The 27948-nt window shown below is 56.8% G+C and overlaps 17 protein-coding genes across 17 annotated transcripts; 8 read left to right on the top strand and 9 right to left on the bottom strand.

Annotated features, from left to right (window-relative positions):
• L969DRAFT_102828 (uncharacterized protein) lies at positions 1-1973 on the top strand. Its single transcript, XM_014713214.1, has 4 exons — positions 1-950; positions 1009-1387; positions 1445-1824; positions 1890-1973. The coding sequence occupies exons 1-3, from the start codon at positions 28-30 to the stop codon at positions 1655-1657; spliced, it is 1515 nt and encodes a 504-aa protein (XP_014568700.1). The 5' UTR covers positions 1-27; the 3' UTR covers positions 1658-1824; positions 1890-1973.
• On the bottom strand, positions 1740-2175 carry L969DRAFT_73482 (uncharacterized protein; the record flags this gene model as incomplete). The annotated part of the gene is made up of 4 exons (XM_014713213.1): positions 2118-2175; positions 2034-2063; positions 1890-1972; positions 1740-1824 (listed from the first exon to the last, which is right to left on the bottom strand). The coding sequence occupies exons 1-4, from the start codon at positions 2151-2153 to the stop codon at positions 1740-1742; spliced, it is 234 nt and encodes a 77-aa protein (XP_014568699.1). The 5' UTR covers positions 2154-2175.
• Positions 2088-3880, top strand: L969DRAFT_86730 (uncharacterized protein). Its single transcript, XM_014713212.1, has 3 exons — positions 2088-3167; positions 3225-3318; positions 3375-3880. The coding sequence occupies exons 1-3, from the start codon at positions 2359-2361 to the stop codon at positions 3534-3536; spliced, it is 1065 nt and encodes a 354-aa protein (XP_014568698.1). The 5' UTR covers positions 2088-2358; the 3' UTR covers positions 3537-3880.
• L969DRAFT_402246 (uncharacterized protein) lies at positions 3488-5198 on the bottom strand. The gene is made up of 3 exons (XM_014713211.1): positions 4618-5198; positions 3788-4563; positions 3488-3728 (listed from the first exon to the last, which is right to left on the bottom strand). The coding sequence occupies exons 1-3, from the start codon at positions 4979-4981 to the stop codon at positions 3615-3617; spliced, it is 1254 nt and encodes a 417-aa protein (XP_014568697.1). The 5' UTR covers positions 4982-5198; the 3' UTR covers positions 3488-3614.
• On the bottom strand, positions 5166-6208 carry L969DRAFT_93926 (uncharacterized protein; the record flags this gene model as incomplete). Its single annotated transcript, XM_014713210.1, has 5 exons — positions 5166-5449; positions 5499-5660; positions 5711-5840; positions 5896-6009; positions 6065-6208. The coding sequence occupies 5 exons, from the start codon at positions 6206-6208 to the stop codon at positions 5166-5168; spliced, it is 834 nt and encodes a 277-aa protein (XP_014568696.1).
• Positions 6209-6363: 155 nt separating this feature from the next.
• Positions 6364-6967, top strand: L969DRAFT_93925 (uncharacterized protein; the record flags this gene model as incomplete). The annotated part of the gene is made up of 2 exons (XM_014713209.1): positions 6364-6568; positions 6618-6967. The coding sequence occupies 2 exons, from the start codon at positions 6364-6366 to the stop codon at positions 6965-6967; spliced, it is 555 nt and encodes a 184-aa protein (XP_014568695.1).
• Positions 6968-6970: 3 nt separating this feature from the next.
• On the bottom strand, positions 6971-9058 carry L969DRAFT_47950 (uncharacterized protein; the record flags this gene model as incomplete). The annotated part of the gene is made up of 2 exons (XM_014713208.1): positions 6971-7101; positions 7156-9058. 2 exons carry the CDS (start codon positions 9056-9058, stop codon positions 6971-6973), a joined length of 2034 nt encoding a protein of 677 aa, XP_014568694.1.
• A 129-nt stretch (positions 9059-9187) lies between these two features.
• L969DRAFT_619951 (uncharacterized protein) lies at positions 9188-10803 on the top strand (the record flags this gene model as incomplete). Its single annotated transcript, XM_014713207.1, has 5 exons — positions 9188-9650; positions 9703-9828; positions 9878-9963; positions 10019-10254; positions 10305-10803. The coding sequence occupies 5 exons, from the start codon at positions 9188-9190 to the stop codon at positions 10801-10803; spliced, it is 1410 nt and encodes a 469-aa protein (XP_014568693.1).
• Positions 10804-10814: 11 nt separating this feature from the next.
• Positions 10815-14581, bottom strand: L969DRAFT_401863 (uncharacterized protein). Its single transcript, XM_014713206.1, has 8 exons — positions 13940-14581; positions 13717-13886; positions 13527-13659; positions 13398-13474; positions 13004-13351; positions 12544-12957; positions 11026-12494; positions 10815-10976 (listed from the first exon to the last, which is right to left on the bottom strand). Exons 1-8 carry the CDS (start codon positions 14154-14156, stop codon positions 10826-10828), a joined length of 2979 nt encoding a protein of 992 aa, XP_014568692.1. The 5' UTR covers positions 14157-14581; the 3' UTR covers positions 10815-10825.
• Positions 14210-15456, top strand: L969DRAFT_86724 (uncharacterized protein). Its single transcript, XM_014713205.1, has 5 exons — positions 14210-14257; positions 14308-14380; positions 14442-14574; positions 14633-14840; positions 14902-15456. Exons 1-5 carry the CDS (start codon positions 14238-14240, stop codon positions 15362-15364), a joined length of 897 nt encoding a protein of 298 aa, XP_014568691.1. The 5' UTR covers positions 14210-14237; the 3' UTR covers positions 15365-15456.
• L969DRAFT_86723 (uncharacterized protein) lies at positions 15400-16332 on the bottom strand. Its single transcript, XM_014713204.1, has 4 exons — positions 15957-16332; positions 15843-15893; positions 15627-15774; positions 15400-15556 (listed from the first exon to the last, which is right to left on the bottom strand). The coding sequence occupies exons 1-4, from the start codon at positions 16251-16253 to the stop codon at positions 15507-15509; spliced, it is 546 nt and encodes a 181-aa protein (XP_014568690.1). The 5' UTR covers positions 16254-16332; the 3' UTR covers positions 15400-15506.
• A 73-nt stretch (positions 16333-16405) lies between these two features.
• L969DRAFT_16769 (uncharacterized protein) lies at positions 16406-17339 on the top strand (the record flags this gene model as incomplete). The annotated part of the gene is made up of 2 exons (XM_014712874.1): positions 16406-17082; positions 17132-17339. The coding sequence occupies 2 exons, from the start codon at positions 16406-16408 to the stop codon at positions 17337-17339; spliced, it is 885 nt and encodes a 294-aa protein (XP_014568360.1).
• A 168-nt stretch (positions 17340-17507) lies between these two features.
• On the bottom strand, positions 17508-19627 carry L969DRAFT_47838 (glycosyltransferase family 64 protein; the record flags this gene model as incomplete). Its single annotated transcript, XM_014713203.1, has 4 exons — positions 17508-18744; positions 18801-18883; positions 18930-19059; positions 19116-19627. 4 exons carry the CDS (start codon positions 19625-19627, stop codon positions 17508-17510), a joined length of 1962 nt encoding a protein of 653 aa, XP_014568689.1.
• A 37-nt stretch (positions 19628-19664) lies between these two features.
• Positions 19665-21165, top strand: L969DRAFT_73462 (uncharacterized protein; the record flags this gene model as incomplete). Its single annotated transcript, XM_014713202.1, has 8 exons — positions 19665-19985; positions 20035-20061; positions 20113-20324; positions 20378-20487; positions 20546-20649; positions 20696-20772; positions 20823-20987; positions 21037-21165. The coding sequence occupies exons 1-8, from the start codon at positions 19925-19927 to the stop codon at positions 21163-21165; spliced, it is 885 nt and encodes a 294-aa protein (XP_014568688.1). The 5' UTR covers positions 19665-19924.
• L969DRAFT_86717 (uncharacterized protein) lies at positions 21037-22642 on the bottom strand. Its single transcript, XM_014713201.1, has 6 exons — positions 22513-22642; positions 22299-22462; positions 22167-22244; positions 21778-22121; positions 21661-21729; positions 21037-21608 (listed from the first exon to the last, which is right to left on the bottom strand). Exons 1-6 carry the CDS (start codon positions 22583-22585, stop codon positions 21167-21169), a joined length of 1170 nt encoding a protein of 389 aa, XP_014568687.1. The 5' UTR covers positions 22586-22642; the 3' UTR covers positions 21037-21166.
• A 106-nt stretch (positions 22643-22748) lies between these two features.
• Positions 22749-27021, top strand: L969DRAFT_93915 (uncharacterized protein; the record flags this gene model as incomplete). The annotated part of the gene is made up of 10 exons (XM_014713200.1): positions 22749-22866; positions 22922-23000; positions 23056-23114; positions 23165-23343; positions 23398-23552; positions 23598-23843; positions 23895-24036; positions 24084-24277; positions 24334-25173; positions 25221-27021. The coding sequence occupies 10 exons, from the start codon at positions 22749-22751 to the stop codon at positions 27019-27021; spliced, it is 3813 nt and encodes a 1270-aa protein (XP_014568686.1).
• Positions 27022-27060: 39 nt separating this feature from the next.
• On the bottom strand, positions 27061-27874 carry L969DRAFT_47197 (uncharacterized protein; the record flags this gene model as incomplete). The annotated part of the gene is made up of 6 exons (XM_014713199.1): positions 27061-27110; positions 27167-27196; positions 27295-27375; positions 27427-27562; positions 27611-27629; positions 27678-27874. The coding sequence occupies 6 exons, from the start codon at positions 27872-27874 to the stop codon at positions 27061-27063; spliced, it is 513 nt and encodes a 170-aa protein (XP_014568685.1).
• Between the last annotated feature and the right edge of the window lie 74 nt (positions 27875-27948).

The raw sequence follows: 27948 nt of genomic DNA, 5'->3' as shown, positions 1-27948 counted from the left end.
GTCGTGAAGCCACACGCTCTCAAGCTCATGCTACAGCTCCGGTCCATCAAGCGCTCAAGGACTGCGTCTCACTGCGATGAAGCTATCAAGCGAAAGAAAGAAGGGACAGGCGAGCCATCGCTCAGCCCGTCGATCGATGAAGACGGTCCAATGAGCATAGCAGACCGCGAGCATCTACCGACGCATGGCGAGGAGATCAAGAACATCGCTCGACTGCGACAACTCGCCGTCGCTGCTCAAGAATGCTTCACTGATTGGTTCCTCGGCCATCGCTACCCTCCGGCGGCAGACCTGCTCGGACCGGATGGCTCTCTTGCGCTCGGTGACATCGTCACCCTGCTCAAGCTAGAGAGGTTCGAAGTCACAAGAGGCGAGCTCGTGCAGGCGTTGCAGCTCCAAAGCGAGTCAGGGCTGATTTTTGACGAGATGGCGTCACGCATTCGCTCAACGCGCGCCCCAAATGTCGATATGGTCAGGCGTATCTCGACAAAGAACTGGAACAAGCGGATGCTCTATGTTGAGAAGCTTCCGCCCCGTGCATACTTGCTAGACGGATTACGAGTCCCGATGGCGGAAATCGATCATCTCAATCTGCGAAACTATCTGGGCAACTTGTTCTCGTGCAGCATCGACGTATTGAGATTGCCAATGCTAGATCAAGCAGATGATTCGGCTGCTACACCAGGCCCTCATCAACTAGACTCGTTTCCATTTGGTGGCGGCGACTTCAAAGGCTTCTGCTTTGTCGTTCTGTCCACGGTCGAAGCCGCAGAGCAAGCCTTGTCGCGGTGGCCTTGGCGCACGGACTTGGCACAGCCAAATGAAGGCCCACTGATGGCAGATACGTCCCTTCCGTCAGAGTGGACCAGGACGACACCGAATCACGGCTTTGCGGCAGGAACGGGACCGACACAGCACGCGCACTCATCTGGCTTGAGAGTCTTGTCCTTGTAAGCTGTCAATGCGATACTGTCGTACTGTCGCTGAGCAGCCTAGTATCTCCCATAGCCAGAAATGGGTTCAGCTCAAATCAGAATACATGAGATACTACAACGACATCATAAGTCTCGAATCGAACCGCAGGCCATACACGGAGCATGGTAGGGGTCGGAGGCGCTCCGATGGCTTCGACCATGGATCTGACGAGCGCACACGACGGGCATCACGCGAAGACGCTGAGCAGGGATGGCACAAAAAAGAAAGCATGGCAACGCGATGGGAGCACGAAGAGCTCCCAGAGGCGCCGAAACATCCTCTCGGCTGCCTGCTCTTTGTTGACGGCATCCATCCCAACTCAAAGCACACTGTGCTCAAGAGCCTGTTCGGTAAGCTTGTAGAGCGAGACGGAGCTGTACGATACGTCGACTATGTGCCGGGCACAACGGAGGTAAGCTCCGATTTCGTTATGCAAACTGGCTGACTGATGAGGCACCCTTGACCATAGTGCTATGTGCGCTTCTCGAGCACAGAAGTGGCAGAAGCAGCAGTACATGCACTCAAGGCAACTCTGCGCACCCAGGACGACGGCGACGATGACGAGCCAGAAGAATATTGCGACGGCGCGGCTGACGAAGGCTACGGTTCGCCCTATCTGATCGCTAGACTGCTTGATGGCACCGCAGAAGCACTCTATTGGCAGGCTCGAGGCCACCGCTAGCATTGCAAGACGGCAAGTGAGCAAGAAGAGACAACACGACGCGCGCCTTTGCAATGTGAATGTGATTGACAGTCGCTCTGCTCTATCGGCCGCCACGAAGCGCGAGCACGAGATGTAGCGTAGATCCGCTGACGATGTTGAGCTCTTGCGCAGACTTCTCCTCTCCCCTAAAAGCACGCAAGTCCGCGAAAGTGTCAACGGTGCTCTTGTGAGATCGAGTGAAGAGCCTTACATCTGCTTGCCCGAGAAGATCAGGCGCTGCTGAGCTGGTGGGATGCCCTCCTTCTCTTCTACCTTCTCCTTGATCCTCATAATCTACTGACGAAGGCCTGCTGGTCAGCCCCTCTGACGCAGAGTGACTGCCGGAGGTGCTTGCCGTGTCGCTGGGCTCGATGTCAAGCTCGATCTGGATTCCTGGCGGTGTCAGACCGTGCGGGCCAGGAGCTCCTCATGCGCCCACCTCCTTGCCCGTCAGCGTCTTGACCTTGATCAACATCTCCCTGTGCGAGCGATCACGGGCAGATGCGTAAGGGCAAGGCGCCAAGGGCAAGGCACGCGACTGCTCCGCTCTTGCCTGCCAGCTGCCACCGCTCCATCGTGTCTGGCCAGGGCATCGCCCAGCGTGCATGGTCTTCCCAGGTCCCTCAAGGCTACATCCAACCCGGCGCTCGACGGGGGATGCTCGCAGTCATGTTGCGCCTATGGACTTTGAATATCAGGCCCCCCGTCGTCCCTTACAGCCAGCAACGCAGGCCTCCGCGGATTGCCGTGAACATAGCAAGCGCGGCCACGCAGACGATGCGACGGACATGGACCTCGACGAACCTGCGCCAGCAAACGGTCTTCAGGCTCTCTGGAGTCGCGTGACAGCGACCCCGGCTGCCGAATTCACCGAGAATGAGCTTGCCGACGTGAGCATGCACTCTGCCTCGTCTGCCAATGGTCCTGCACAACCCATTGAGGTCGCTTCACAGCAAGTCACTTGCGCGAAGGACGAGAAGCCGGCTCATACTCAGCCAATGAGCGAGCGAGAGCGCGCTTGCAGTGCCGCAGAACAGCCTCGCAGCGCGACGGCGCCAGATAGTTTAAATGCTCAGAGTCAACAGCTGGCGCTCGCTCAGACGCGAAAGCGCGCTCGTCGCGGCAAGCAGGCCCAAGTCACGAGGAATGCGCAGCAGTACCATGTTCACAACCACACTTATGGCGCCCCGGCAGCATGCGATTCAGACTTAAGCCGGTCCTGGTGGCGAGAGGAGGTGCCGTCAGTCTTGCTGGGCTACGCGCAGTTTGCTTTCAATGCCTCGCTGCTCGGTCTCGCGCTCTGGCTTGCGCTTGGCTTTGTCTTGACGGTCAGACACGATGTCAGCGATCGCATGACGTCCTACTCGACCGAAATTCTGCAAGAGGTCGAGCAATGTCGACAGCTCTATCTGGCAAACAGATGCGAACCAGAGACAAGAATCCCCCACATGGAAAGCACCTGCCAAGGCTGGGAGCACTGCATGAATAGGCAAGCTTCTTGGTCATGTCCTCTGCAGCTGTGGATGATGATCGCGCAAACCGTCAGGAATCCAAAGATCGTTGGTCGGGCACGCGTGGCGGCAGAAACGCTGGGCGAGGTGATCAACAGCTTTGTGGAAGTCATGTCTTGGCGGACGATGGTGCGCTACACTTTGTGCCAGGAGCGGAGGGATCTCGTCTGATTCACTCGCAATAGATTTTTCTGGTCCTGCTCTTTGCCACCCTGCTCGTCTGTACCAACAGCGTGCTATCGTCTTACCGCGTCAAGCTGCATGAGCAGTATCGCAATCATCGACTCGACTCGATGCATTATCCGCGCGAGTCCGAGCGACCGCAGGCGCGACTCACCAACGACTAGATACAGATACTACGACAGCGCAGGCCAGCGTTGCTCGGTCAAATTTACATTAGCGCGCCCGCTCTCATGCTGTGCATCTCAGTACCTGGCCCGCTTTGGATCGCCATAGCCATTTTGATAGGCGCCGTCGTGCGGTCCGCGGTCATAGTCACGCTTTGACCCTCCGTAGTCACCCGTGTCCCTGCTGGGCGCCTGCAAAACCGAATGCGCGTCAGCACACGCACAGCAGACAGGAAACGCTTGGTACGTACGTAGCCGATGCCGGCGCCTCTCGGTGGGCCTCGGTTTTGGCCAAATGCATCTGTACCGTTAGACCCTCGCGAATCATAGCTGCTTCCGTATCGATCGAGTGGCTTGGAAGGCGGCGGTCGCGCACCGTAGCCACCCCTGTCACCGAAGCCGCCCGCGTCAGGATATGCCCCTGGTGGCCGCGAAGGCGGGCCTCCATAGCCGCCCCCGAAGGCCGGCGCGCCTCGAGGTGGACCATCTGAATAGCCGCCTCTTCCGCCCCCGTTGAAGGCTCCACCGCGACTACTGAATCCACCGGGTCCGCCTCGCATGCCGCCGCCCCGAGCACCTCGCATGCCGCCCCTGAAGCTCGACAGCGAGGGGACTTCTGCGGGTGCCGGCTTGGCCAAACCGCCCAAGCCACCTCCGAGTCGCCTTGGCTTCCACCCCTTGACCGTACGACCACGCTCGACATCGACGAGTATGCGTTTGCCGAGGATCTTGAGCCCGTCTGCATCCTTGTAGGCGGCTGTGCGCAGCAGCGTCGGTGTCAGTGAGGCCTTACAGAGGCAATGCAGCTTTGTATGATTACCTTTCATGTCCCTCTCGCGCTCGTACAGGATAAAGGCGTATCCTCTTGACTTTTCCTTGCTGTCCCGAATGATTTTGAGGTTCTCGATGCGGCCATAGAGATCGAATTCTTTGCGCAGCTGCTCCTCTGTCGCGTCACGGTGCAGGCGAGAGATGAAGATGGTCCTGTATGGATCCCCGACGGCGTGCTCGTCCTCTTTTGGCTTGTCTGCGCATGCACACGTCAGTCCTATCGCTAGAGAGAGGGAAGCAAGCGACGCACAAGTCTCCAACGCCTTTTTGTAGGTTTCCTCTTTTCTTCGCTTGCGCTCCGCTCGGCCGTTGGCGATCTTCAGATCGGCAGAGTCTGTGAAAGCTTCTGGGTTGAGACTGCGCTCTTCTGCCTCCAAGGCTTCCTCTCCTCTCTCTGCTCGCTCTTGCCTCACTCGCTCGATGACATCGAACACGCCAGGGATGGCCTTGTTGAGCGGCCTGTCGATGTCTCGCCCCAGAGGCTTGGCATACGGGATCGCTGGCCGAGGCGCGAAGAGCTTGAGCAGGTTGGGCGGTAGTTGTGATGTCTGCCAATGCAAGCCAGCAGCCCTGATATTAGCTCTATCCGCTACGTCTCGGGCGTGACTTGCCATCTTGTCGAGCGCTCGGCGGTCGATGAGCGACTATAGGAGACTCTCCGGCAGCTCCTTACTCGCCTCCACGGGACATAGGCTAGGCTAGGTTTGATTGGGCACCTTGGTGTCACTGAGCGGTAGGGGTGGCACTTACTATGTGACGTGTATACGTGTACCATACAACAGAGCTCTCGTCGAGTCATCATCGATTTCTCGTGCCTCCGAAGCCAGCCGATGTACGCATACTACCCCCGCCCATGCTCTCACGCTCTCGAGACGGACCAGCGCGTGGCTGATAGTCGTTCATGCCGCCTCGCCCACCGAACCAGCTGTCTCGTTGCGGTGCCATACTTCGAGTATTTCTATTGAGCAGGCTCTGGGCGGCCATACCGCCGGCAAGACCTGACCAGAAGCCTGGCCTCCAGCCTGTGCTCGTGGTATCGGGACTCTTGCTATATGGCGGTGGAGGTGGCCCTCCCCCAAAACCTGTCGCGTATCATCAGCATGCCGTCAAGATTTGCTAGCTCTGGCAGACCTGGTCCCCAGCCACCGCCGCCACCGCCGCCGTCGCCGCGTGGCGGAACTGTTCCTGGCGCACGTTGTCCCTCTGGCCGGAAGAAGGATCTGACGAAAGAATATACGAAATAGGCAAGCATGGCCAGGAAGAGACAGTAAAAGAGGCTAGAGAGTATGTCGTCTGCTCGCGCATCAGCTCATCGGCCGACAGGAAAGATGACGCTTGCTGACCATAGCTCATCTTGTTGTTCCTTTGCCACGGCAGTGATCCGTCGTCATAGTCCGGCGTGCGCTGAACGAGGCTGTACGTCAATCCGCACGACCCCTTGAGTACATATTCGTCGTCTGCATGCGCGTAGCCCTGAGCAGCAGCTGAGCTCTTTGCAGCCTTGAGCTAGCAGGAATGCACTATATACCTCGCAAGAAACCTCGACCCGACCGAGCTTGACTGACGACGGCAGCTCTGCCTCGCAGCGCCATTGTATATCTGGAGCTGTTCCGCCCATATTCTGGCACTGTATGACATCCGGCTGAATGGTGAGGTATCAGCGCATCCTGTACAGCTTTGGGGCAGGCTCGACCGACAGCATATTGTCGGCAAATCGACTTGGAACCCTGACACGTCAGCTGAGGTACTGGACTGGTCCGGCGAAATGTCGTCTCCGCTCCATTGTAGAAAGTCAGCGTATCGATGGAGGACAGCTTGACTTTGCTGCCGCGGGTGGTCATAGTCGAAGACTGCAGTGGGTAGATGTCCCGAGCGAGTCACTTTGCTTGATGGGGCCAAGCAAGCGCGCGCGCGCGCGCGATTGGTCGTCTGTCGCTCAGCGCTTCTGCCACGCGCCACGATTGGTTTCGAGGTCTGACGTCTCTCGAGAGTCCTCATGGGAATTCGTCTGAGTGCAGCCAGGCACTGGCAGCTCTCTGTAACCCAGCCAACTGGACGGGTGCTCGCTCTGCCCTTTCTGTTCCTCGCAGATGGCACCGAATGGAGCCAATGGTCGAAGCTCGCTGGGTCTGCAGGCTATACCTCCCAAGTGCTTAGCATACCAAAGGCTGCACAAGCCAATGCGCAGACAGCGGCAAGCAGTACATCAGCAGCTTGCACTTCAGTACGTCGCGCTGACGTGCAAGGCAGAAGTTGCGCACGAGCTTGCAAGATCGTCCAATGCATTCCCGCCGCTCATCTTCGCTCGAAGGGAGCTCGGTCTGATAGCAGAGCACTATTGCGAATCAAATGGCTCTGCGGGACTTGTACTCGTTGAGCCAGCGCGATCAGACGCGCTAACGTACGAGCCGACGTTCCCAATTGTCTTGATAGGCAGCAAGCAAGACAAAGAAGGCCTGCGAGCCCACAGGCTACTCGTCGATGCCGATCCAGACGACGGCCCTGAGCTCATAGTGACGGCAGACGAGCAGCATGTCTCGCTCGATCGGCCAGAGACGTTTGACCTGCTGCTCGACTGGCTCGAGCGAAGAGATCTTTGAGGCTCAGCGTCGATTACGCGACTCGACGCCGAGTCCGTTGCTGGTCGTGCCGCCGGTCTGTGCCATCTCTTCGTCATCAAGACCGGCCTCTTCCAGTATGCGCTCGATCTCGTCCAGCACAGGCTTGTATTCGACTGCCCAGTCCAATGTCAGCTCTCCTCAAAACCAAGCTCGAGCAAAAGACACACGATACCGGCGCTGGGCGATCTTATAGCCTGCCTTGTACAGCTCTCGACCCCGTACTTCGACGTCGCCACGCTCGTACGCTTGCATGCGCCAGTAATCGCGCGACCGTTCATAGAAGACGGCTAGCGTCTCGCCAGCTCGGGGCGTGCTCAGCTTAGCTTCCTCCGTCTGGCCAGTCGGACTGACGCCCATGAACGCGATGGCCTTCTTGCGCAACTCGACGGCAGCCACCTCTTCCTCCTCGGCAGTCAGAAGCATATTGCCATCCGCATCATGAGCTCGCTCGTCGTCTTCATCCGAATCGCTGTCTTCTGCTAGCACCTTTGCAAGCGCTGTAAGCTTGAGTGCTGATGCATCTGCTATCCCTTCGAGCGTTTCTGGCTCGTCTGCAGAGCTCGAGTCGCTATCAGAACCACTGTCGTCCTCCGAATCGGAGGAGTCATGCCAGTCCATTGCTTCCAGAGGGTCGTCTCTGAGGCATGTGTACCTATCCAACTTGTCAAGAGCCAGCGTGTAGAAGTCAGCCAGCGTATACTCGCGATTGTGACTCTCGAGGATGCCGCCATAGATGAAGAGTGTGTTCTTGAGCACGGCCATCATGACATTGTACCGGGGCGATGGCTTGCTCCTCTCTGGATCATCCTCATCCTCTGATGGCGGGTCGTTGTCTTCCTGCATGGCGTCGTCCTCATCACCAGAGCCTCGATGACGTTGCTGCTGCTGCCGTGCTGCTGCTTGGCGCTTCGCTTTCTTTGTCGTCCTTTTCTTGGCCTTTCGAAGCTGGATTGATACCCAACGGCCCGTCTTGAGGAGCTGGTAGCCATAGGCATCATTGAAGAAGATAGACGTCATCGTCTCCTCTGACTTTTCCTCATCGATGACGCCGCCAAACATGATGGCCATCGACTTCGCAGGCCAGAGTGTCATAGTCGAGCCAGATCTGAGCGAGGGAACATAGCCGACTCGCTTACGTTTCTGCCACTTGCAAAGCGCCAAATCTTCCGAATTGATTTGGAGTAACCAGGTGTCGTCCAATGCCCGACCGATCGCCTTCTTGCCCTGGTATTCTTTGACGTAGCCACCATGTAAGACGATGCCCTCGCTACAAGCCACAAAGGAGAAGCCACTGCGAGCACTGGGCTTGCGATCAGTCTCTCTGAGCTGGATCTGCGTCCACCGAATGAGGGCAGTGTCGAATATCCATAGGTCGTTGAGATAAGTCGTACGCAGTCCGACGTCGTGAAATCCGCCAAAGAGGACGAGCAGGGTGCCGAAGAAGGCCATGCGATGTCCCGAGCGAGCAGATGGCCTGGTTTTCGTATCGAATCTTTCCCATGACAGAGTAGCTATGTCGAGAGACCAGAGGTCACGATAGTGATGGAAAGCGGTCTGATTGGTGCTCGAAAATTCGCCGCCGAAGAGCCACAGCTTGCCACCGGCGGCGGGAGTGGTAGCGACAGCATGCGCGCTTCTCGGGCCCGGACAGGTCGGCGAAAAGAACCGTTTCCATTCATTCTTGTCGGGCGAAAAGCGATAGAAATCGTTGTAGAAGTAGCACGCATCGCCGTCATAGTATTCTCCACCGAAAAGGTAGAGATGGTGACCGTTCGGGCAGGCCGTCAGGGTCGCATTGGCTCTTCGTGTGGGCGGCCCTTCGACTCTTTCTTCAGAGACAGCGTGATCTTTCTCCCACTGGAGGCGATACTCCTCGAGCGTCTGGATGAGATCGTCCTCATTGGCAATCCGGTCGGATTTATTGCTCTTGCCCTTGCCTGACTTCTTGACGGAGTGCTGATTGAGGATCTTGTTGGTCTCCTTGATCTCCCGCTTGATCTGTTTCTCGTTGTTCCTCTGGCGTTTCTCAGCCCTCAGCTTGGCTTTCTTCGCCGCATCCTTCTTGACCATCCAGGCTCGCCGACTTGTCAGCAGCAGTCGAGGAGGATGCGATGGCAGATGTCGACGGACAAGACGACAGACAAGGTGGAGGAGCGCGCGTCACGTCACTGCCGCTGACACCGGTAGACCAAGTCTTCGATGGGCCTGGCCGCCTTTGCTGCCGAGAATGAGACGGCGTTCACGCTCCTGGCCGCCGCGGCACTCAGCACAGTCGGCTATGTTGCGACCAGCCGGCTGATACCCGTACTCGCTCAAGGGTTCGTCGAAAAGGGACTGTCAGGTATCGACATGCTCAAGGGCTATCCGAGGGATCAACATGGCAGACTGCAAGGCCCCAGAGTGCCAGAATCGACGGGGGTCATCGGCGCTGCAGTCTATATCCTCTTGCTCTCGCTCTTCGCGCCTCTGCCTTATTACGCCTACCTGCTCGCGCCTAGCGACGTATCACCTAGAACGCAGCTCGTAGAGACAGACCTCACCTTTCCGCACCACAGTCTGGCCACATACCTTGCATCTCTGCTTAGCCTACTCACCGCCACATTCCTCGGCTTCCTCGACGATCTCTTCGACATCCGATGGCGTTACAAGCTACCGATACCCAGTAAGGTGCCAGGCTTATGGCTCCTGCACGCGAGCTGACAATCGGCCCCCAGTCATCGCGTCTGTGCCTCTCTTGATAGTCTACATAGCACAGCAAGGTGGTACAGATGTCGTACTACCGAAAGCGCTCGGCTTGCGATCATTGCTCGGACTCGACGCAACCGGCATACTCAAGCTAGGCAGGTCATTCGCACACACAATCGCAATGCAGGTGCTGACAGCCTGCAGGCCCGCTCTACTATCTCTATATGTCCATGCTGTCCACGTTCTGCACAAACAGCATCAACATCCTCGCCGGTGTCAATGGCGTCGAAGTAGGCTTCCATGCATTTACTCGTTCTCTTGTGCTGACACTCGTTCGATTGACAGGCCGGGCAGGCCCTCGTCATCGCCCTCAGCATCGCCATCAATGATCTCCTCTATCTTGACGTTGACATTGGCGCGCTGGCCGCACTCTGGCGTGGGACGGATCCCAAGACGACCCAGCTCTCGCTGTCTGCTGGCTTCGGACATGGCAGTAAGATCCTGGCAGACCGTCACTTGTTCAGTCTCTACTTTATGCTCCCTCTCATCGCTATATGCTTGGCATTGTTGCGGCACAATTGGTACGCCGACGGCGCTCCGGAGCAAATGAAAGCTGACAGACTTGTCACAGGTATCCGGCCCGATCCTTTGTCGGCGACACATTCTGCTACTTCGCGGGCATGGCATTTGCTGTCGTCGGTATCTTGGGACATTTCTCAAAGACGCTGTTGCTCTTCTTCCTTCCGCAAGTCTTCAACTTCGTTCTCTCGTGTCCCCAGCTATTTGGCCTCGTGCCCTGCCCGCGGCATCGCCTGCCCCTGCGCAACGCTAAGACAGGCAAGCTGGAGCCTTCCCTCGTACGTTTCGTCGAGCCGCCCAGTTTGAGAGCGCGCGTGACGCTATCGATCCTCTCTGCGCTCGGTTTAGTAAGACTGACGCGAAGCAAAGACGGCACAATTCTGACGAGCACAAACCTGACCATCATCAGCTTCGTGCTCGTCGTCGCTGGTCCCATGAGAGAAGAGCGGTTGACACAGACGATCATGCTTCTTCAGACTGCATGCAGTGTGCTTGCCTTTGCGATACGCTACGGTGCCTCATCGGTGTTTTACGACTCGAGTAGGCGGTAGCACACGCTCAAAATGCATTGCATCACGGCAGCAGTTCGCGAGCGAGGCTATAAGCTTTCTTGATGGCCTGTCTGCGATGGCTCTGCTTTTTGAGGTGCTTCGACGATTGAATCGTTTCGTCAAACTCGAGCGACGCGCCAAGCCGCTGGCAGTCGTTACCTCTGCACCACGCCCTGCAAGCAAGTCAGACCAGTAGTGACAATGACCGAGGGCTCCACGTACCAATTGCGACTCGCATCAAAATACTGCACGAGGATCAACGGGTTGTCCGGGTCACTTGGACCATCCGGACGTGAGGCGATGACTGACTTGGGCACCTGCTCGATAACAGATGTCGGATCGACGATGATGGCAGGGTATGCCGGCCAGCCAGAGCGTGGTATGCTCGCCCATACGATCAGACCAGGCACGCACTGAGATGGCGTTAATGTGACACGCTTCAAGAGCGAAGCAAAGGTAGTGCTTGATCCCAGGCTCGCTCGCGCGCTGTGCAGCCCAAGGTGAGAAGTGGCGAGGTGCGGCCTGGTCGGAGTAGCTTGACCTAGACTCTGTCGCGCTTTCGGTGTGGCTCTCGTAGTATCGGCAGCTAAAGCTACAGACTTGATTGGACTGCTGACATCGCGGGGACTGCTTAGCTCGGACGACAGGTCGATAGCGTCAACGTTCAGCTTTGAGCGCGCAATCGAATCTTGTCCATCCTCTGACGGGAGCGGCGAGAGAGATGAGACAGACGATAGCTCACTAGACGATGCATCGGCCTGCGCAACGCGAGAGGCAGCGCCGTCGCCAGTGCTGATAGGTGCCGGCTGTGTCCTTGCTCTTCGACTGGCACCCTCTGGCAGTATCCAGCCAGATTCGAACAAGCCAAACATAATACGCTCCGATACCCCGCCGTCGAGCACAATGCCTTGCGAAGCACGTCGTGCCTCGCTCCGCTCTCGCGAGCGCATTTTTGCTTCTCTGGCAAGCCTACGCGCCTCTTGCTGACGCTCCCGTTTGAGTCGTAAGCGCTCCTCAGCATTGTCTACGTCTTCTGCAGACTTTCCTGCGTCATTACCGCGCGCACTCGATCGGACGCCTGGTGTGAGTGCACTGAAGTCCTTCTTTTTCTTCGATGATCGCTCGCCAGCTTGCGCGCTAGTAGTGGCAGCAGGCAGGCTGACCTTGACTGGCTCTGGATCCAGGTGCGTAAGTTGGTCTATCGCTGCTTGGTCGACCACCGTTGTTTGCGCTTCGAAGCAAGGGTCTCGATCCAGCTGTCCTAACTCGAGCAGCATGCCTTCACACGCCTTTTCCATCTTGAGCGTGAGTTTGTGATAGCGACTGTCTGGCTTATTGTAGGCTTTGGCATTGGCGAAGACCAGCTCAATGTCTGCTTTGAGCTGAGCAGCGGAGTCGTAGAGGTGCGAGTCAAGCTTGTTGGCGATGCTCGACCAATCTCGAGGCTCTTTGATGATATCGTAGTAGTCGGGCACTTCCTGTTGCAAGACGGGCTCATTGAAGATGCCCTGCGGGTCTTGCTCCCGGATACTGGCCAGCAGAGCACGCATGCGGGCGTCGCGCGAGAACAGCAGATTGTCTATAGCCTCCTGGAATGCTTGCACCCGGCGCAGCTTCTCTCGTTCACGCTTCCTCACGAGCTCTGCCAGCATTCTGACTCTCTCTAGATCATTCCTGAGCGCCAGGATGAGCTGCCAGTCCGTATCAGCGTACATACATGGCAAGCGACGAGGTACACACCTCTAGCTTCTGCGCCTTTTCGTGGTCTGTTTGCTGCGGGTCGTCGGTGCTGGCGGTCCAAGGCTCGAGATGAAGTCGCTTCAGCAGAGGTGCACCCCGACGAGCTTCTCGCTTGAGTGACCAATATTTACAGACGAGTGACATTGTCTGCCTCTTGTTACGAAGCTTGATGCGTTCGGTGTAAGCAGCGACTCTGCCGTGGATGTAATTGGGGACGAGCGGCGGGCCTTGGGAGTAAGACTTTTTGTAAGCGCGAGAGATCTTTGCAGCTGCAGGATTGGCTTTACGACGCTGCAATACAGGGGACTCGTCACGTTTGCGCTTGAGGGAGGGTGGCACAAGTTTGCTGCCACGTGAGGCCGAGGCGACAAAGGAATCTTGTGACTCTTCATCGATCTCTGATGCTGACCCGACCTGCGCGACTGATGAGCGGGTCCATTGATTCCAGTGGAGAAGGTACCTGATGATGGCGATGACAGTATGCTTCGTTCTTGCTGTCGTCGTCAGCCTGGGCACTTACCGGGCGTAGCTTGAGGTAGAGATTGTACTCTCTGGCGCAAGTGACGTGAAAGGCAGTATAGCAGCTTCTGTTGGCGCATTGGATGCAAGCACCAACGCGCCTCTTGCAGAGATAGCATTGCAACTTCCAGCGGCTCTTGGGAATGTGATTCACGCCATCGACGGGCTCCATGTAGACGACGTTGCTGATGCCGGTCTCTGGTATCCAGATGGCGCAGAGCAGATGAGCCCACTGGTTTGCCGTCGTCTGCTTGAAGGCGCCTCCTTCGGCAGGGCATAGTACACAAGACTGCCTCGACGCTCAGCTGAGCTTACATCGCAACGACGTGGCTTACGACCGGCTTGTCAGGCGAGACAGTGCACTTTCGGCAAAGCCACTGGCCCTCCGGAATGTACGGTACGCCGTAACAATCTATGCGTAGGAATCAGCGAGAGCTCTAGCTAAGAGAGAAAGCGTAGCTCGCCTTGGTGGACAGCCAGATTGCAGCCGTCACAAAAGACGATGGCGTTGGAATTCTCACATTCGCCGTCGTCACAGATGGCGCACCTCGAGTCTTCTGCAAGCGCGACTGCAGCTGGCTTGGGGATCCGCTTGGTCTGCAGCCCTGACCGCGTCAGGAAGGAGGGACAAGACGCGCGGGAGGCTCGACTGACGAGATCGAACCATTCTTTCTCGAGACGATCCATGACGACCTCAAAGTACTCGCATGACACCGGATCGTCGCCAGATTTGCGGCGCTCCTTGTTGAGTTGCTCGAGCCATTGCTCGTCTTGCTCGTCCATGTCATATTCGACTTGCTTTGCGATTTCTGACTCCATTGGAGCTTCGTGAATGCCCCGTCAGCTCTTCCGTGATGCCTGAGGACTGCACACATACGAAACCACTTGATGTAGCCTCCTGATGCTGGGAAAGACCAGTCTTGGTCATCGAGATTGTAGCCGAACGAGCTCGCGAGCTTGTCGCCGAGTCCGAGCTCATACTTGGCCGGATCGACGCCCAGAGCGAGATTGGCATCGTGGTCATCCCCTCTGATGATCCTGAACGTGACTTGAGGGAGCTTGTCAGGCAGAGATCTCGCGAGGAGCGACGGCATTGCCGCCTCTTTGGGCCTTGGCTCGTCGCGCGTCGACGCCAAAAAATTTGAGGCTCACCACAGGACAGGCAGTCGGTCAAGATGCGGTTCTATGCGTCAAAGTGAGCACAGTCGACTGTCGGGTGGTACAGCTGACATGGACCACGCCCAGGTTCCCCGAAGTGGACGAGCTGGTGATGGTACAGGTCAAGCAGATCCAAGAAATGGGTGCCTACGTCAAGCTGGTCGGTCTGCTCCCTCTGGCGAGCGCGTGGCCTGTCTGATCGAGGGGGCGCGGAAACCTAGCTCGAATATGACAACATCGAGGGCATGATCTTGCTCTCTGAGCTCTCCCGGCGACGCATCAGATCGATCCAAAAGCTCATCCGCGTCGGGCGCAATGAAGTCGTCGTCGTCATGAGAGTCGACAAGGACAAGGGTGAGTCATTCTGCCCATCGTCAACCTGACTCGTGCGCTCAGACATGCTCATGCACAGGCTATATCGACCTGTCAAAGCGCAGAGTCTCGGCAGAGGACGTCGTCAAATGCGAGGAGCGCTACAACAAGGGAAAGACGGTCCACTCGATGATGCGACATGTGGCAGACAAGTCGGGCTCAGATCTCGAGGAACTCAACAATGCCATCGCCTGGCCGCTGTATGCCAAATTTGGCCACGCATATGAAGCTTTCAAGGTCTCTATAGGGTCAGCCTCTGCTCGCGAATGAGCCCTCGCGCGCCTCTCGCTGACGCAAGCGGCCTCACAGTGATCCCGAATCTGTGTTCGGCGGTCTGGAAGTCAACCCAGACGTGCTAGCGGATCTCAAGGACCATATCGCACGCAGACTGACCCCTCAGCTCGTCAAAGTGCGATCCGACTTTGAGCTCACCTGTTTCTCCTACGCCGGCATCGATGCCATCCGACGCGCCCTCAGAAAGGGCGAGGCACTGACGACGAGCGATGTGCCGATCAAGATCAGGCTTGTCGCGCCACCTCTGTATGTCATCATCAGCAATTCCGCAGACAAGACAGGCGCCATCGCACGGTTAGAAAAAGCGCTCCAGGTCATCGAGGATTCGATCACCAAGGAGGGCGGCAAGATTGCTGTCAAGCTCGCGCCAAAAGCTGTCTCCGAGTCTGACGACCTCGAGCTGTCCGCGCTCATGGACAGAGTCGCAAGGGAGAACAAGGAAGTCTCGGGCGACGAGGACAGCGAGGGAGAGGCATGATCTGCTTCTCCACATACGGACGTACTCAAAAAGAGAACACCTTGCAAGCCCTGTTGTCACAACATTTACATCTTTGCGCTTTCTCGCGAGTCTTTTTCTGTGTTGCTCTGTGCAGGGGAAGACCAGCATCGCAGCGCTTGCTTCACTGTCTATCCGCCGCAAGAGGCCCAAGGTAGTCTTCTTTGATCGTGCCTGTTGAGCCCAAAAGACGATAGATAAGCCACGGCGAGAACGCACGGACGAGCCGGAGTGGCCGACTGACCAATTGCGAAAATCTCTGTAGCATCAATGCGCGTGCCTACAATCTTGACGCGAACGACGACGTCCTTTTGAATGGCCATGCTGTCGTCGCCCATCCTGCTGAACCGTGGTGGGCTGTCCTCTGAGAACTTCATGTCGCCCGGCATGAGCTGAGCGAGACAGGCAAGATGGCGCGTCAGCATCGTGTCACGAAGAGCAGGAGACCGACAGGACTGACATGAGCCGACACAAAGACGGTCAGGGCGCCCACTTCGACGAAGAAGCCCATCTGGAAGCGGTGAGAGTCAGCCTGCCGCTCTGATGGCCTGTGATAGGCCGGAGATGGGCGTGCCTTGTTGACTGTGGTGACGACGCCGTCCAAAACTTCACCCTTGAAGGGCCTGAAAACGACGGCGAGGTAGGGCACCTCGAACTCGGCCATGCCTGTGCCAGGTTGGATCGTGCCTTGAGGCTTGAAAGGCCCCTCGCCCGATCCGACGACGAGCACGGCGACGATGTAGCCGTGCAGACCTGAGCACGTCCCCGAGACGTCCTCGAAGAGCTTGTGCTTGACATAGTCGCTCGTGTTTGCGCCAAAGTAGGAGGGATGCAAGTTGATCGTGTGCGTCAGGTTCTTGAGGAAGAACATCTCCGCCCGCCCGCTCGCTCGCTCGAGCAACACGATGCCCTGCCCACCTCTCGCTCACTGACCGCCTCGCACCTCGCTCAGATCAGAGTTTGTCGCCTGTCGCGCGACAAGTCAGCGAGAAGCCAGGCACGGGCGCACAGGCCAGCCCGTGGATGGCGACGAGCGTGCGCATCTCCAGCGCCGGCAGCATCGAAGGCTACGTCGCTGTCGCACTCAGACACCTCAGAGAGAAGCGCACGGCACTCTCCTTCTCCAATGCGACCGCCGACAGCTCGGCAAGCGTCAAAGGCAAGACAAGAGCGCGAGCAGATCAGCTCGAGCACAAGACGTTGCACAAGCTCATCACAGTCGTCGAGCTCGTCAAGAGAGAGTATACCCTGTCCTTCCAGCCACAGCCACAGCAGGAGGGCGTGCCAATCCAGCTCGCGTCCCCTCCCAGCAGAGCAACTAAGCTCGCGCTCGGTACCGTGAACACTTCAGGCAAGCGTCGAACTCACACCAAGCAACGCCTGGCCAAGGAGAAGCCAGAGCTAGCTGCCAAGGCTCTATCTCGACTCCCTAACAGGCTGCATCAGTACACACTCCTGCGCTCACTGACCCCATTGCCTCGGTCGAGTGGCGACGCGATCTTGAACGACGCTCTCGGCAAAGTCTCGGCAGAAGAGAAGCCAAAGCGTACTTCATCGCCCGATGACGATCAAGAGTCTCCCAGAAAGCGTGCAAAGACTTCGCACGCCGACATGGATGCGGAAGGCGAAAGTGATGATCAGGCCTTGCTCATTGAGAGAGATGCGCTCCTGCACGACGTCGTCAGAGACAGCAAAAAGAGGTGCGCACCACCGTATACCTCACCGAGCTTGCCATGACTTCCATTACAGACCACGCATGTCCCACCGGCCGGCTCTCGAGATCATCCTCTCAGCCTGGCCACTCGAAGAGATACCACAAGCTGATGATGCAGTCTCGATCACACACCAGAAGCCTCAGGGCGCCAAGCGAACGCATCGCTCCCGTACTCAACGGCGCAAGCTCAGAGATCGCATCGCCCGCGACGGGCTCGTCAACGTCAATGCAGCCGGATCCTGACAGCTCCAGGGTGATCGAGAGACAGCTCGCTGACCGTTGCATAGCCAATGCACGCTTGTCTCCTGCTGCGCACAAGACATGGCCACTTTCAGAGCCTGGTTACGAACGATCCTGCTCAAATGGCTGCATGACCGTATTGGCGCAGCTCGCGGATGAATTAGGTGTGGCTCATAGTATACGTGATGGGTCTAGTGTCTCGATCGGATCATCAGCCTCCGCATCTTCCTCGTCCGTAGCTTCTTCGTCCGGATGGATGTCTGTCTCCTCATCGAGAAGCTCGTCATCGGGCTCGACCAGCAAATGGTTCGATCGGGGCCTCAATCCTTCTGTGTCTTCCACATAGTCCCCATCGGCTGCGTGAGCGTGCCGATGAGTCGTGCTACTGTCACGATGATGGAGCTCTTCGTGCTCTGCTGCTGCGGCATTTTCGCGATCCAGGGTAGCGTCGGACTCTGCCAGCGCGTCTTCCTCTTGGACGTCCTCATCATCCTCGTCGTCTTCCTCCTCTATCTGGGCATCTCGCCGTGCCTGCATAAGCTCCTGGTCCGCTTCCTCCTCTTCCGTCGCATCGTCTTGCCGACCAGTCGGGTCAGACTCCGTCATCTCCGCCATCGGGTTCTCTGCAGGATCTTCTTCGTCCTCACTGTCGTCCATCATCACAGAGTCATCGTAGGCCTCGTCCGTCACGATCTCGAAATCATCATCTGCCGCAGGCGCTCGCTTGCCATCTCCGATCAACTCTTCGCTGGTAACTATCCTTGCCTGGTCGACGACGAGGCGCGTGACACTACGGTCAGATCTGACGAGCGGATTGAGACCGCCCATGAAGATCCTAAACATCTCGAGACAAGCAGATCGCCGCTCAAAGTGTGTATCGCGATTCCAGAGACCGTCAGTCTTGATCGTGCGCAGGGGTGTCTTTGGCAGAACGAGGACAGGCGCAGTGTGGGTCAGGTTTGAGACGAGGAAGTTGATCAGGATATCGTCGCAGTTGAAGACAGTGTCCACATGGGCTCTGAACTTGACGAAGCGTGCTTCCCAGTAGAGGTCTAGATAGGCGCGATGGAAGAAGCCTGCGTTGCTCAGAATCATACTGTATGTCGCTGTGGGCTGCACATCGAAGACGAGACCGCCCGGTCCTAGCGATTCGCCCTTGCCACCCGAGCCTGGCGCTTTCCGCCTGCGCTTGTAATCTCGAGGTGTGAAACCGACTATCTTGCCCACATCACCACCTTCGAGCTGTAAGCGAGTCTGATGTCCATGCTGGCCGCCATCGTGGTGGACCGGCAATGGATTTTCGGCGAGCCAGACGCGCCATGCCCATTCGATGTCTGCGCTGCGAAGCACAATATCATCGTCTAACATGAACACGCCTCGCGTTTTGATACGCGAGTCGGGTCGGAAGCTGGGCCGAGCGCTGTATCAGCTGATGTCTGGTTCGACACAGAGAGTAAGCCGCACCGCTCGTTCATGCTGTTGTGCTCTGATATCCTGACCCATACTGGCGCGCCAAAATGTGTGCCATTGGACGGATGTGTGAGCCACTGGCTCTCACATCAGCGCTCGCTCGATAACACTTCGAGAGCTTACAGCCGGTGGAGGGGTGCTTGTGTCTTGCCAGATGACGAGCACGCCGGCAAGGGATGGCAAGGAGCCAGAGGTGAGATGCTCTAGCGATGCCTTGAGTAGCTGTGGCCGCTTGTAGGTCGCCATTACGACCCTGCACGAGGAATATCAGACGAGGATCCGTGCTTGTGCACTAGAGGTATGACGAACGTGTATCGCTCTGCCTGAGGAGCATCATGCACGACTTCGCGCTTGCGCCGTATCTTCACTTTGCCACGCCACTCCGAAAGGCTGATCTTTCGCAGTCTCTCGAGACGCATGGCAGGCGAAGGATGCGTTTCTTCGACGGCATAGTCTATGATGAGTTTGATGAAGAGGACGATGACGAGCACGGCCAGCGTGCGAAAGAGCGTTCGCGTCCATGTCGTCTGTACGCCTTGCAGTGTGTCGCTGCGTATAGACGGTCTCCTCTCGCCGCTTACATAGCCATTGTAGCTCGTACGCTTGGGCGGAGTCGCGGGAATGCTGATGGCCGAGGCACGGCTATACGTGACGTCGTCGTCCGCTGTGCGACCTGGCGCGAAGAGACGACTGCGCATACCAACGGTACGGGCTGCTGCGGGCGTCGAAGTCCGCGGCACAGTGAGGCCATCTCTCGCGCTTGCCTCCTGAGCGGGCGACAGGGACGACACTGTCCTATGCGTGCGCTTGAAGACGTTCATCAGGCGCGCGTCGTCAATTTGTCGTGGCCTCTAGCTTGACGGCTCGAGTGTCTTGGCATGCGTGACTCGCAGTGATGCGATCTACAAAGCAGCACAAGCCGAGCGTGCTGACTCCAAGATGTAACAAGTCTTGCGACCAGAGCTTTGATCGCTTGTCGGTGCGATCGATAATGACGCGGACGCGACGCGAACAGATACAGCTGGCCAGCCGACCGAACAAGTCCCAGAGTGCTGCCCCGCTGCTCTGAGCGCTCCCACAGATTCATCGAAGCTTCGTCAGCGATCGGCAGCTAGTCAATGCCGCCGAAGCGCAGGGCCGCATCCACAGTTGTCGAAGAAGACACGCTCAATTTCAAAGGTACAGCAAGGCGCGCCGTGTGCAGGCTGTCTGCTGATCGGCACTCCAGAGACGCTCTCGGTTCTCAAGGACTTTTGTACGCTCAATCTCTCATCACGATTCTCGATCTAAATAGCATTCCGTACAGTCGAAGTCGCACTACACCAGATCCTGTACCTACGCCAGGTCTACCCTCGAGGCGAGCGCATGTGCGATGATGACAAGATCCGCATTGACAATGACGCAGACTTCTTCACGAAACGCAAGAAATACGAAGTCGACGTCTGGCAGTGTCATGTCCCCGTTCTCTCAGAATACGTCCTTGGCATCGTCAATTCGACAGCGGACGAGCTCAGCAAGGTGCGTGATCCGCATGCGCCCCAGAGCCATGCTACAGCTCATCTGATCGTCAGGAGCAAGTCAGCCAGCTTATCGTCTCCATTCAGGACAATGCGACACACGAGAGTCTTGAGAACTACATCTTCGATGTACAGTATTTCCCAACCGTCGATCGGGTCAATAGGTGGGCTGGAAGCGCATAGCAATATTCGTGCAAGCTAACGATGAGCCTTGCAATATAGGTCACCCGCTGGCATCTCCAAGGACGAGATTGAGGACTACATGAGGGCATACATCATGAGTCTCTCAACCATCGAATCTCGCGTGCAGACAGGTCTGCCAGAAGGTATGCATACCGAGCGGCGCATGGCAAAGACTCAGCGCGTCCGCAGATCTCACCTTTACCACCTTTCTCACTCTTGTCGAGCCCGGCGAGGGGCCCCCTACATCTGAAGAGGAGCGCAAGAAGGTACGCCGCGTGCAATACGATCCTTTCGCTGTGCTCATGTGGGTCTCCAGGATCTGACCTCGAAGTGGGTGCCTGCTCAGAGGCAGGTCGAGCCTGTTCGCGCGGACCCGAGTGCGCCCATCACTGTCATCGACAGCTCTCAAGACACTGTGAGCAGCGTGTCAGAGCGTAACAAGCTCACTCCCCTCAAGTCATACGCCCTCGGCCCTCTAGCAGTGAGTGCCTGTCTAGCTAGCCGAAAGGAAGACTCAGCAAATTTTCTAGCTGCAATTGTTCGTCGAAGAAACGGCCGAGAAGGCTAGACTGCTCCAGAAGCTGCGCACGCGAGACGGCGCGCTCTCTTCGTCAGCACCGACGGTCGTCGACAAGGGCAAGAGACGAGCTGTTGATTAGCTCAATTGCCCGAGTAGGGCACTCCCTTTCGCTTGATAGCCATATGCTCGCCGCTCAGCGTCTGCTGTTGGCCCTGTATCGGATGCTCGGCAGTCGACCCGGCGTACTCCTTCTTGAGACGAGTCACCAGATCGATCAGATCAGTCACCGCTTGCTCGTCAGTTTGGAAGCTGATAACGATGCGAGATCCGCCGAGCGTGATGTCGATGTCTGCCGCTCTTCGATCGAGCACGTCGAGGCCAAAGCCGAGCGGCGTGGGATCGATCCAGACCATGTTGGTCTCTGTCGGCACGATGAGACGCACACCAAGCGATTGCAGCTCCGTCGCAATCCTCTCTGCATAACTATGCGCCCTTGATAGCTGCGGCAAGACGAAATCAAGGCCATATTGAGCTGCAACGGCTAGCGAGCCACTCTGCCTGATACCGCCACCGAAAAGCTTTCTGTAATCGCTCATGGATCATCATATGCAGCGAAGGGGCATGATGTACTTGCCTGAAGCGTCTTGCGGTATCGATGAATGGCTTTGCGCCGATGAGCAGACTTCCGACTGGTGCGCCCAATCTGAGTGAAACTTTTAGTATCCTGATAATGGAGACATGTGCGGCTCACCCCTTGCTCATGCAGACACTGATGCTGTCGAACGGTTCGAGAAGCTCTGATAGAGGGAGACCGGTCTTTGCGACCACCTCCCAGATCCGGGCGCCGTCGCAATGCATAAGGATGCCTCTCCGTCGCGCCTCTTGCGATATCGTACGCACCTCGTCGAGCGGGAAGATGGTGCCCATCAAGGTGTTCTCGAGGCAGATCAGCCGGACCGGCGCATAGTGAATATCATCCTCCTCGAGCAAATTGGGCGCAATATCTTCGGACCAGCGCAGATGATGTCCATTGCTGGGCTTGACGGTGATCGTCTGAGCTTGCGAGTGGAATGCGATCCCGCCCGCCTCGTATTTCTGCTCCCAAGCTCAGTCGAGGTCTGCGCTCTGTCGGCTACTCACATAGACATGAGCGCGCACGTCACAGAGCACCGAATGCGGCGGCTGCTTCAGGTGCGAGCGTATCCCGAGTTGATTCGACTGACGCGGGTCTGCATAAGCTCATGCACATGCTGAAGTGCACATAAAGCTGACGAGAGTGCCCGACACGCAAAAGAGCGCTCGTTCTTTGCCGGCCAAATTGGCGATACGCTCCTGCAGCGCCAGCGTCGTCGCATCCTCGCTATACACGTCATCACCGCGTGTTGCTTGCCGCATCAGTTCAAAGACTTCATCGGTTGGAAAGGTGATCGTGTCGGCTATCCGCGCGGATGAGCACGTATCGAGTCATGACCGGCAGCAAGCTCACTCCGGAAGTCTCGCCTCAGCTTGGCCTCCTGTGCACGTCTTGCATCGCTCGATGTTGCCTCGGTCGAGACCATCCTCGACAATGCCTTCTTGCTGCCTATAGCTCGAACACTTGCCAGCATAGACTCGCCGGCGCTCGCGCTCTTGGTGTGCTGTCGATATCAATCGAGCACGTCAATTGATTTTCGCGTTTACTTCACCTTGCCTGCAGAGACAGGGGGCGATCAATCCTGATCAATGGACGGCTTTGACCTGGCCGAGGAGGTCCAGTGCTGGGCGTCAGACGACATACAAGGCGTGCAAGACGAGCTCGACAGCACGACGAGCCCTGCAACGATCTCATCGCGCCTCAACGGTGGGCTATTTGCGACCGTTCGGCTTGATCAACACATGCTCACTGTGCCATGCAGACCTCATCCTGTCACTCGCAAGCTCTTCAGAGCGTGTCACTGACCTCAATGTACTCTCTGAAGCAAAGACGCTCATCAAGTCGGCCGCCAATAGCTCTGACAAGCCCGGGCTGACCGCGTTCCTGATGCGACAGAGGCGTAGATCACCTCACTCAAGCCCAGCATTTGCAGCTACTGGACGGCCTTTGCTCAGGTAAGCTCTGTGCTGATGCTTGCGAACCATTCGCTAAGGATGCGAGGCAGCCTTCCTGAGCGAGCTCGATTCGACCGCGAAAGACTTGCATCCGTCCGAGCATGAAGGCTACCGAGCCCATCTGCCTGCCCTAGAGATCTACGCCTTCCTTGTCAGTGTACTTGTCGCCGCAACAGAGAAATCGGCGAGCAAGAAGAGCAGGTCAGATCAGCCAGTAGTATCGGCCAGGGCGCGTCTCCCCCTGTCGAGGTTCGGCAGGCATGCTGAGCCCAGTGCACTGCAGGGACGAGGCAAAAAGGCGACCGCATCTGCCGGCAAGAAATCAGACTGGACATGGCAGACAAGTATACCCGACGTGCTAGCTCTTTGGGCCAGAGTTCTCCGACTCAAGACCGAACGGCTGTGGTCGAGCACAAGCCAGCGGGACACCTTCATAGGGTAAGCGGCAAGCTTGATGATACAAAGAGGCTGAAACCGCCATAGATGCATAACCCGACCTGCGCATCAGCTCGCCGAGTCGGAACTGTACATGAAAAGCTCCGAGATCCGTATGGGCTACTACCGCGTCATCTCGCTCGCCGTCAAGTCCCACGGCCAGGCCTTTGCGACACAGACACAGGTCATCCAGAGCTTGCAGTACTTTGAGCATCTCAGCGATCCGATGGCAGATTTGCTGGCCGTGCTCGCAAAAGAGTTTGATCATACTCAAGTTGCCGAAGAAGTGCTGAGGTGAGGATTTTGTCATCCGCAAGCCACGGAGCTGACGTGCTGCATCCGAAGGCAAATCGCTGCAAAACAATTCAATGCACAAGACACAAAAGGGCCACGCTCCTTTTCGCGCTTCTTGACGCGTCTAGCAGAACTCTCGCCACGCATCGTACTGAAACAGATCAGCACGCTCCAAAAGCATCTCGACAGCGAGGTCAGCAGTTCGCTTCCCAATTCCACCGCTGCTGACAGACTCAACAGTCCTACCCAATGCGCAATGCAATCCTCGATGTTCTCGGCACCCTGATCAAGGAGTTGTCAAATTCGGAGGACGGCGACCCCGAGCAGCAGAAGAAGCAGCTCGAGGCATTCTTTGACCTGCTCTTCGAACGCTTTCTCGATCTCAATAGCTACGTCCGCAGCAAGGTTGCCGGCGTCTTTCTGCGCATACTTGAGTAAGCCGCGCGTTCGCTGGTCCACCTTAACGACATAAGCTGATGGGATAAGGTAGCCTGCCCACCAAATTCCCCAAGACCAGGCTGGAGCTCACACGCATGGCGACAAAGATGCTAGAGGACAAATCCAGCGCGGTTCGGAAGAACTGTATCAGTCTACTGATCAAGCTCATATTGACGCATCCTTACGGTCGCATGCACGGCGGCGAGCTCGCAGTCGCCGACTGGCAAGCGCGATATGACGCGATCACGAAAGAGCTTGAGCCCTTTGACGCGCCTACGAACGAGGCCCAGCTAGCTATGCAAGACGGCGAAGAGGCAGCAGGAGAGGCTGCGAACCACGCAAACGGCGTGCCGGACGGATCGATAGCTCTCGAAGCAGATGCTGACACGTCCATGACATCTCAAAGCTCGCCTACATCTGCGAGAGATACGAGAACCGCGGAGACCCCTGCCAAACGGCCCCGAAGATCAGATGGCATGGACATTGCCGCAATGACGCAAGATTCCGCTCTGGCGCAACTCGATCAGGATCAGCTCAATAAGCTGAGACTGACGAAGCGCTACTATGCCGATGCGCTTGCTTTCATTCATCATCTGAGCCGCGCAACCCCTGTTCTCGTCCAGCTCATCGCATCTACCGTCAAAAGCGAAGTACTCGAATCGATGGAATTCTTCCGCATCGCATCTGATTACAAGCTAGAGGACGCTACGCTGGGGATCAAACGAATGCTGCATCTGATCTGGGCAAAGGATAACTCGACGATGGAGGACGGTCAAGAAGTCAAGGGAGTTCGGTCGAAGCTCGTAGAGTGTTATAAGACACTCTTCTTCGACGCCTTGCCAGATCTCATCCCCAAGGACAACGTCAGCCGCATTGCTCGCAACCTGATACAGTCAGTCTTGCTGCCGATGTCGATGAACGAGACTGACGTGAGCGCAGGTTGACCTTTGCCGCTACTCTTGCAGATTTGACTTCACTTGAGCAATTGCTCGCTGTCATGACCGCCGAGAAGCCACTTCACGACGATATCATCAACAAGCTTTGGCAGGTCTACAGCACGCCCCGCGAGATCCCTCGAGCACAAAGGCGAGGCTCGATCATCATCCTTGGCATGTTAGCAGCGCCCAGACCAGAGATAGTCTCGGAGCGCATTGATTTGATCCTTACTATCGGTCTCGGCAAGCACGGCAAAAGTGATCTGGTTCTCGCCAAGTATTCATGCATCGCGCTCAAGCGTCTCGGCGGCAGTCAGAAGAAAGTCAAAGGCTCACTCGCTGACAAGAGCATCCGTTTGCCGATGGACGGACCGATTTTCGAACGGCTCCGTGAAGCGCTCGAGACCCCAGCAGACTCGCAAGAATGGTTCTCGATGGCAGAACAAGCTTTGAACACGATCTATGCTCTGGGCGAACAGCCTGACACGCTGTGCTCCTCTGTCATTCGCCACATGACTGTTCAGGTCTTTGGACTGCACAACCAGCCAGACGTTTCTAATGAGCTTGCACAATCGACGGAGCATGTTCGATTGACTGGCGATGCCTTCAGCCTTGCCAGACTGATCTTCGTAGCGGGCCATTGTGGGATCAAGCATCTCATCCATCTCGAGCTTGTAGAACGCGAATTTAAGCGTCGCAAAGCAGAAGCGGACAAGGCGAGCGCGAAGAGCAAGACAGCCAACGAAGAGCTCGACCAGGTTGCAGGCAACGTAGAAGACGACATTGGCGATATCGTCGCGCATGCCCGAGAGAAGGAGCTGCTCTACGCACCTGACGCTCTCCTCAGTATCTTCGCGCCAATGTGTGTCCAGATCTGCTCACAGCCGACCGTCTACGACCACGAGCCATTGCAAATCGCGGCGGCGCTGTCGATGAGCAAGTTCATGTGTGTCAGTCTGCAATTCTGCGAGAAGCACCTCATGCTGCTGTTCAAGATTTTCGAGACAACGACTAATCCGATCGTTCGAAGCAACATTGTGATTGCGCTCGGCGACATTGCCGTCTGTTTCTCGGCTCTCATGGACCAGAACAGTGACAATCTCTATGGTGGTCTGACGGACGCAGATCTGACGGTCAAGAAGAACACGCTCATGGTGCTCACGCACCTCATTCTGAACGGCATGATCAAGGTCAAGGGCCAGCTGGGTGGCATGGCAAAATGTCTGGAAGATGAAGAGCCTCGCATCAGCGATCTCGCTAAACTCTTCTTCTCGGAATTGGCGACGAAGGACAATGCAATCTATAACAATCTGCCAGACATCATCTCCAATCTGTCGACGGGCAAGCAGGGCATAAGCGAGGAGTCTTTCAAGGTGACGATGAGGTTTATCTTTACGTTCATCGACAAGGAAAAGCAAGCCGAGGCGATCGTCGAGAAACTCTGCCAAAGATACAAGCTCCTGACGGAAGCAAGACAGTGGCGAGATGTGGCCTTCTGCCTGTCGCTATTGCCATACAAGTCCGAGCGTTCGGTCAGGAAGCTTGTCGAATGCCTACCGCTCTACCGGGACGTGCTGCACGAGCCGGAAGTCTTTGCGCGCTTCACTGAGATCGCAGCAAAGGCAAAGCTGAACAAGGCTGCAAAGAACGAGTCGGATCTGACAGAATTTGAGGCTGCGCTTGCGGACGCCAACACGAGGGGCCAAGAAGACCAGGCGGTCGTGCAGAAGGCGGACAAGAAGCGGAAAGCTGCGCCAAGGCGGCGTCGCGTCGTTCAAGCGACTCCTCCTTCTTCGCCTGATTGACCGGCGTCAGTATCGATTTGTTGTTGAGATTGAGTATTGTCAAATTGCAGAATCGGTGCCTCGATAGGTAATACCAGTCGAAACGCAGACTGGTCTCGTTGCGATCAGTATGCGCAAGAAGTGCCCAGTTAACGTTCGTGCTGACCTTTCGATTGATGTAAAAGGCGTGCAGTCGCTTATCGCGGATGAAGCCTAGCTTTTCGTATAACGCGAGCGCGCCTGCGTTATCGACCTCTGTCTCGAGTACGATCTGGGGAAGGCATCATCATCGACGCAGATGCGTCAAGGGCATGCGTACCTCCTCGGCACCCTCGTCGACGATGCTGTCGATGGCCAGCTTGACGAGTTGCTGGGCTGTCTCGTGGATCAGATGGAGTGTCGAAGGCACTCGGTCGCGTGTCTTACCAATGCCTCTTTTTCTTCTGTCTGGCCGAATGGAGAGCATGGCGATATAGCCACGCCTTCGGCCACTCTTGTGTACGTCGAGCTTGCATACGATGACGCCTACAGCTTCGGCTGGCTCGCTTGACATGTCGTAAGCCTGCGAGGCGATTAATTTTGAGCTTCAGAGACCCCGCAGACAGGTCACCAAGAGACATAGCTGCGGCCTGCCGTCACGCGTGAGCTCGCAAAAGTATGCAACAGTGATTGCGGACCATGTGCGCAGAAAATAGTGATAGACGTAGACCGTATAAGGCTCAGACAGCTCGGTCTCTATGAGCCGCTGAACTGCGTCAAGCTCGCCGGCGTAGAAGCGAAACTGGATGATGGGAGCCGGTCCATCCGAACGAGGCGGTGTCGGTGACTGAAGGCTGACATTGGAGACGGCTGCCTCGAGCGAGCCATTCTTCATCCGCTGCCCGCCTGGAGACCACACGACGCGAAACTCGCTGCTGCTGGCCTGAGCACTGATCGGCTTGACTGCTC

Source organism: Mixia osmundae (genome assembly GCF_000708205.1).
Source record: "Mixia osmundae IAM 14324 unplaced genomic scaffold scaffold_4, whole genome shotgun sequence".
Lineage (NCBI taxonomy): Eukaryota > Fungi > Basidiomycota > Mixiomycetes > Mixiales > Mixiaceae > Mixia > Mixia osmundae.
This window is presented reverse-complemented; position numbering and strand designations above follow the sequence as displayed.

What these genes read in the sequence shown, in the direction of transcription:
- L969DRAFT_102828 (XM_014713214.1), top strand. Translation starts at nt 28, where the DNA reads ATGCTACAGCTCCGGTCCATCAAGCGCTCAAGGACTGCGTCTCACTGC. An exon ending in GGCTTGAGAGTCTTGTCCTT is followed by an intron (nt 951 to 1,008) that starts GTAAGCTGTCAA and finishes TATCTCCCATAG; the next exon opens with CCAGAAATGGGTTCAGCTCA. An exon ending in ATGTGCCGGGCACAACGGAG is followed by an intron (nt 1,388 to 1,444) that starts GTAAGCTCCGAT and finishes CCTTGACCATAG; the next exon opens with TGCTATGTGCGCTTCTCGAG.
- L969DRAFT_86730 (XM_014713212.1), top strand. Translation starts at nt 2,359, where the DNA reads ATGGACTTTGAATATCAGGCCCCCCGTCGTCCCTTACAGCCAGCAACG. An exon ending in TGGGAGCACTGCATGAATAG is followed by an intron (nt 3,168 to 3,224) that starts GCAAGCTTCTTG and finishes GCAAACCGTCAG; the next exon opens with GAATCCAAAGATCGTTGGTC. An exon ending in TCATGTCTTGGCGGACGATG is followed by an intron (nt 3,319 to 3,374) that starts GTGCGCTACACT and finishes CACTCGCAATAG; the next exon opens with ATTTTTCTGGTCCTGCTCTT.
- L969DRAFT_402246 (XM_014713211.1), bottom strand. Translation starts at nt 4,981, where the DNA reads ATGGCAAGTCACGCCCGAGACGTAGCGGATAGAGCTAATATCAGGGCT. An exon ending in CAAAAAGGCGTTGGAGACTT is followed by an intron (nt 4,564 to 4,617) that starts GTGCGTCGCTTG and finishes GTGCATGCGCAG; the next exon opens with ACAAGCCAAAAGAGGACGAG. An exon ending in GAGGCGCCGGCATCGGCTAC is followed by an intron (nt 3,729 to 3,787) that starts GTACGTACCAAG and finishes TCGGTTTTGCAG; the next exon opens with GCGCCCAGCAGGGACACGGG.
- L969DRAFT_401863 (XM_014713206.1), bottom strand. Translation starts at nt 14,156, where the DNA reads ATGCCGTCGCTCCTCGCGAGATCTCTGCCTGACAAGCTCCCTCAAGTC. An exon ending in AAAAGGCGCAGAAGCTAGAG is followed by an intron (nt 12,495 to 12,543) that starts GTGTGTACCTCG and finishes ACGGACTGGCAG; the next exon opens with CTCATCCTGGCGCTCAGGAA. An exon ending in TTTGATGCGAGTCGCAATTG is followed by an intron (nt 10,977 to 11,025) that starts GTACGTGGAGCC and finishes ACTTGCTTGCAG; the next exon opens with GGCGTGGTGCAGAGGTAACG.
- L969DRAFT_86724 (XM_014713205.1), top strand. Translation starts at nt 14,238, where the DNA reads ATGCGGTTCTATGCGTCAAA. An exon ending in ATGCGGTTCTATGCGTCAAA is followed by an intron (nt 14,258 to 14,307) that starts GTGAGCACAGTC and finishes GACCACGCCCAG; the next exon opens with GTTCCCCGAAGTGGACGAGC. An exon ending in GAGAGTCGACAAGGACAAGG is followed by an intron (nt 14,575 to 14,632) that starts GTGAGTCATTCT and finishes GCTCATGCACAG; the next exon opens with GCTATATCGACCTGTCAAAG.
- L969DRAFT_86723 (XM_014713204.1), bottom strand. Translation starts at nt 16,253, where the DNA reads ATGTTCTTCCTCAAGAACCTGACGCACACGATCAACTTGCATCCCTCC. An exon ending in TCGTCACCACAGTCAACAAG is followed by an intron (nt 15,894 to 15,956) that starts GCACGCCCATCT and finishes CACCGCTTCCAG; the next exon opens with ATGGGCTTCTTCGTCGAAGT. An exon ending in CCGTCTTTGTGTCGGCTCAT is followed by an intron (nt 15,775 to 15,842) that starts GTCAGTCCTGTC and finishes TGTCTCGCTCAG; the next exon opens with CTCATGCCGGGCGACATGAA.
- L969DRAFT_86717 (XM_014713201.1), bottom strand. Translation starts at nt 22,585, where the DNA reads ATGGTCTCGACCGAGGCAACATCGAGCGATGCAAGACGTGCACAGGAG. An exon ending in TTTGCGTGTCGGGCACTCTC is followed by an intron (nt 22,245 to 22,298) that starts GTCAGCTTTATG and finishes GACCCGCGTCAG; the next exon opens with TCGAATCAACTCGGGATACG. An exon ending in GATACCGCAAGACGCTTCAG is followed by an intron (nt 21,609 to 21,660) that starts GCAAGTACATCA and finishes GAGCGATTACAG; the next exon opens with AAAGCTTTTCGGTGGCGGTA.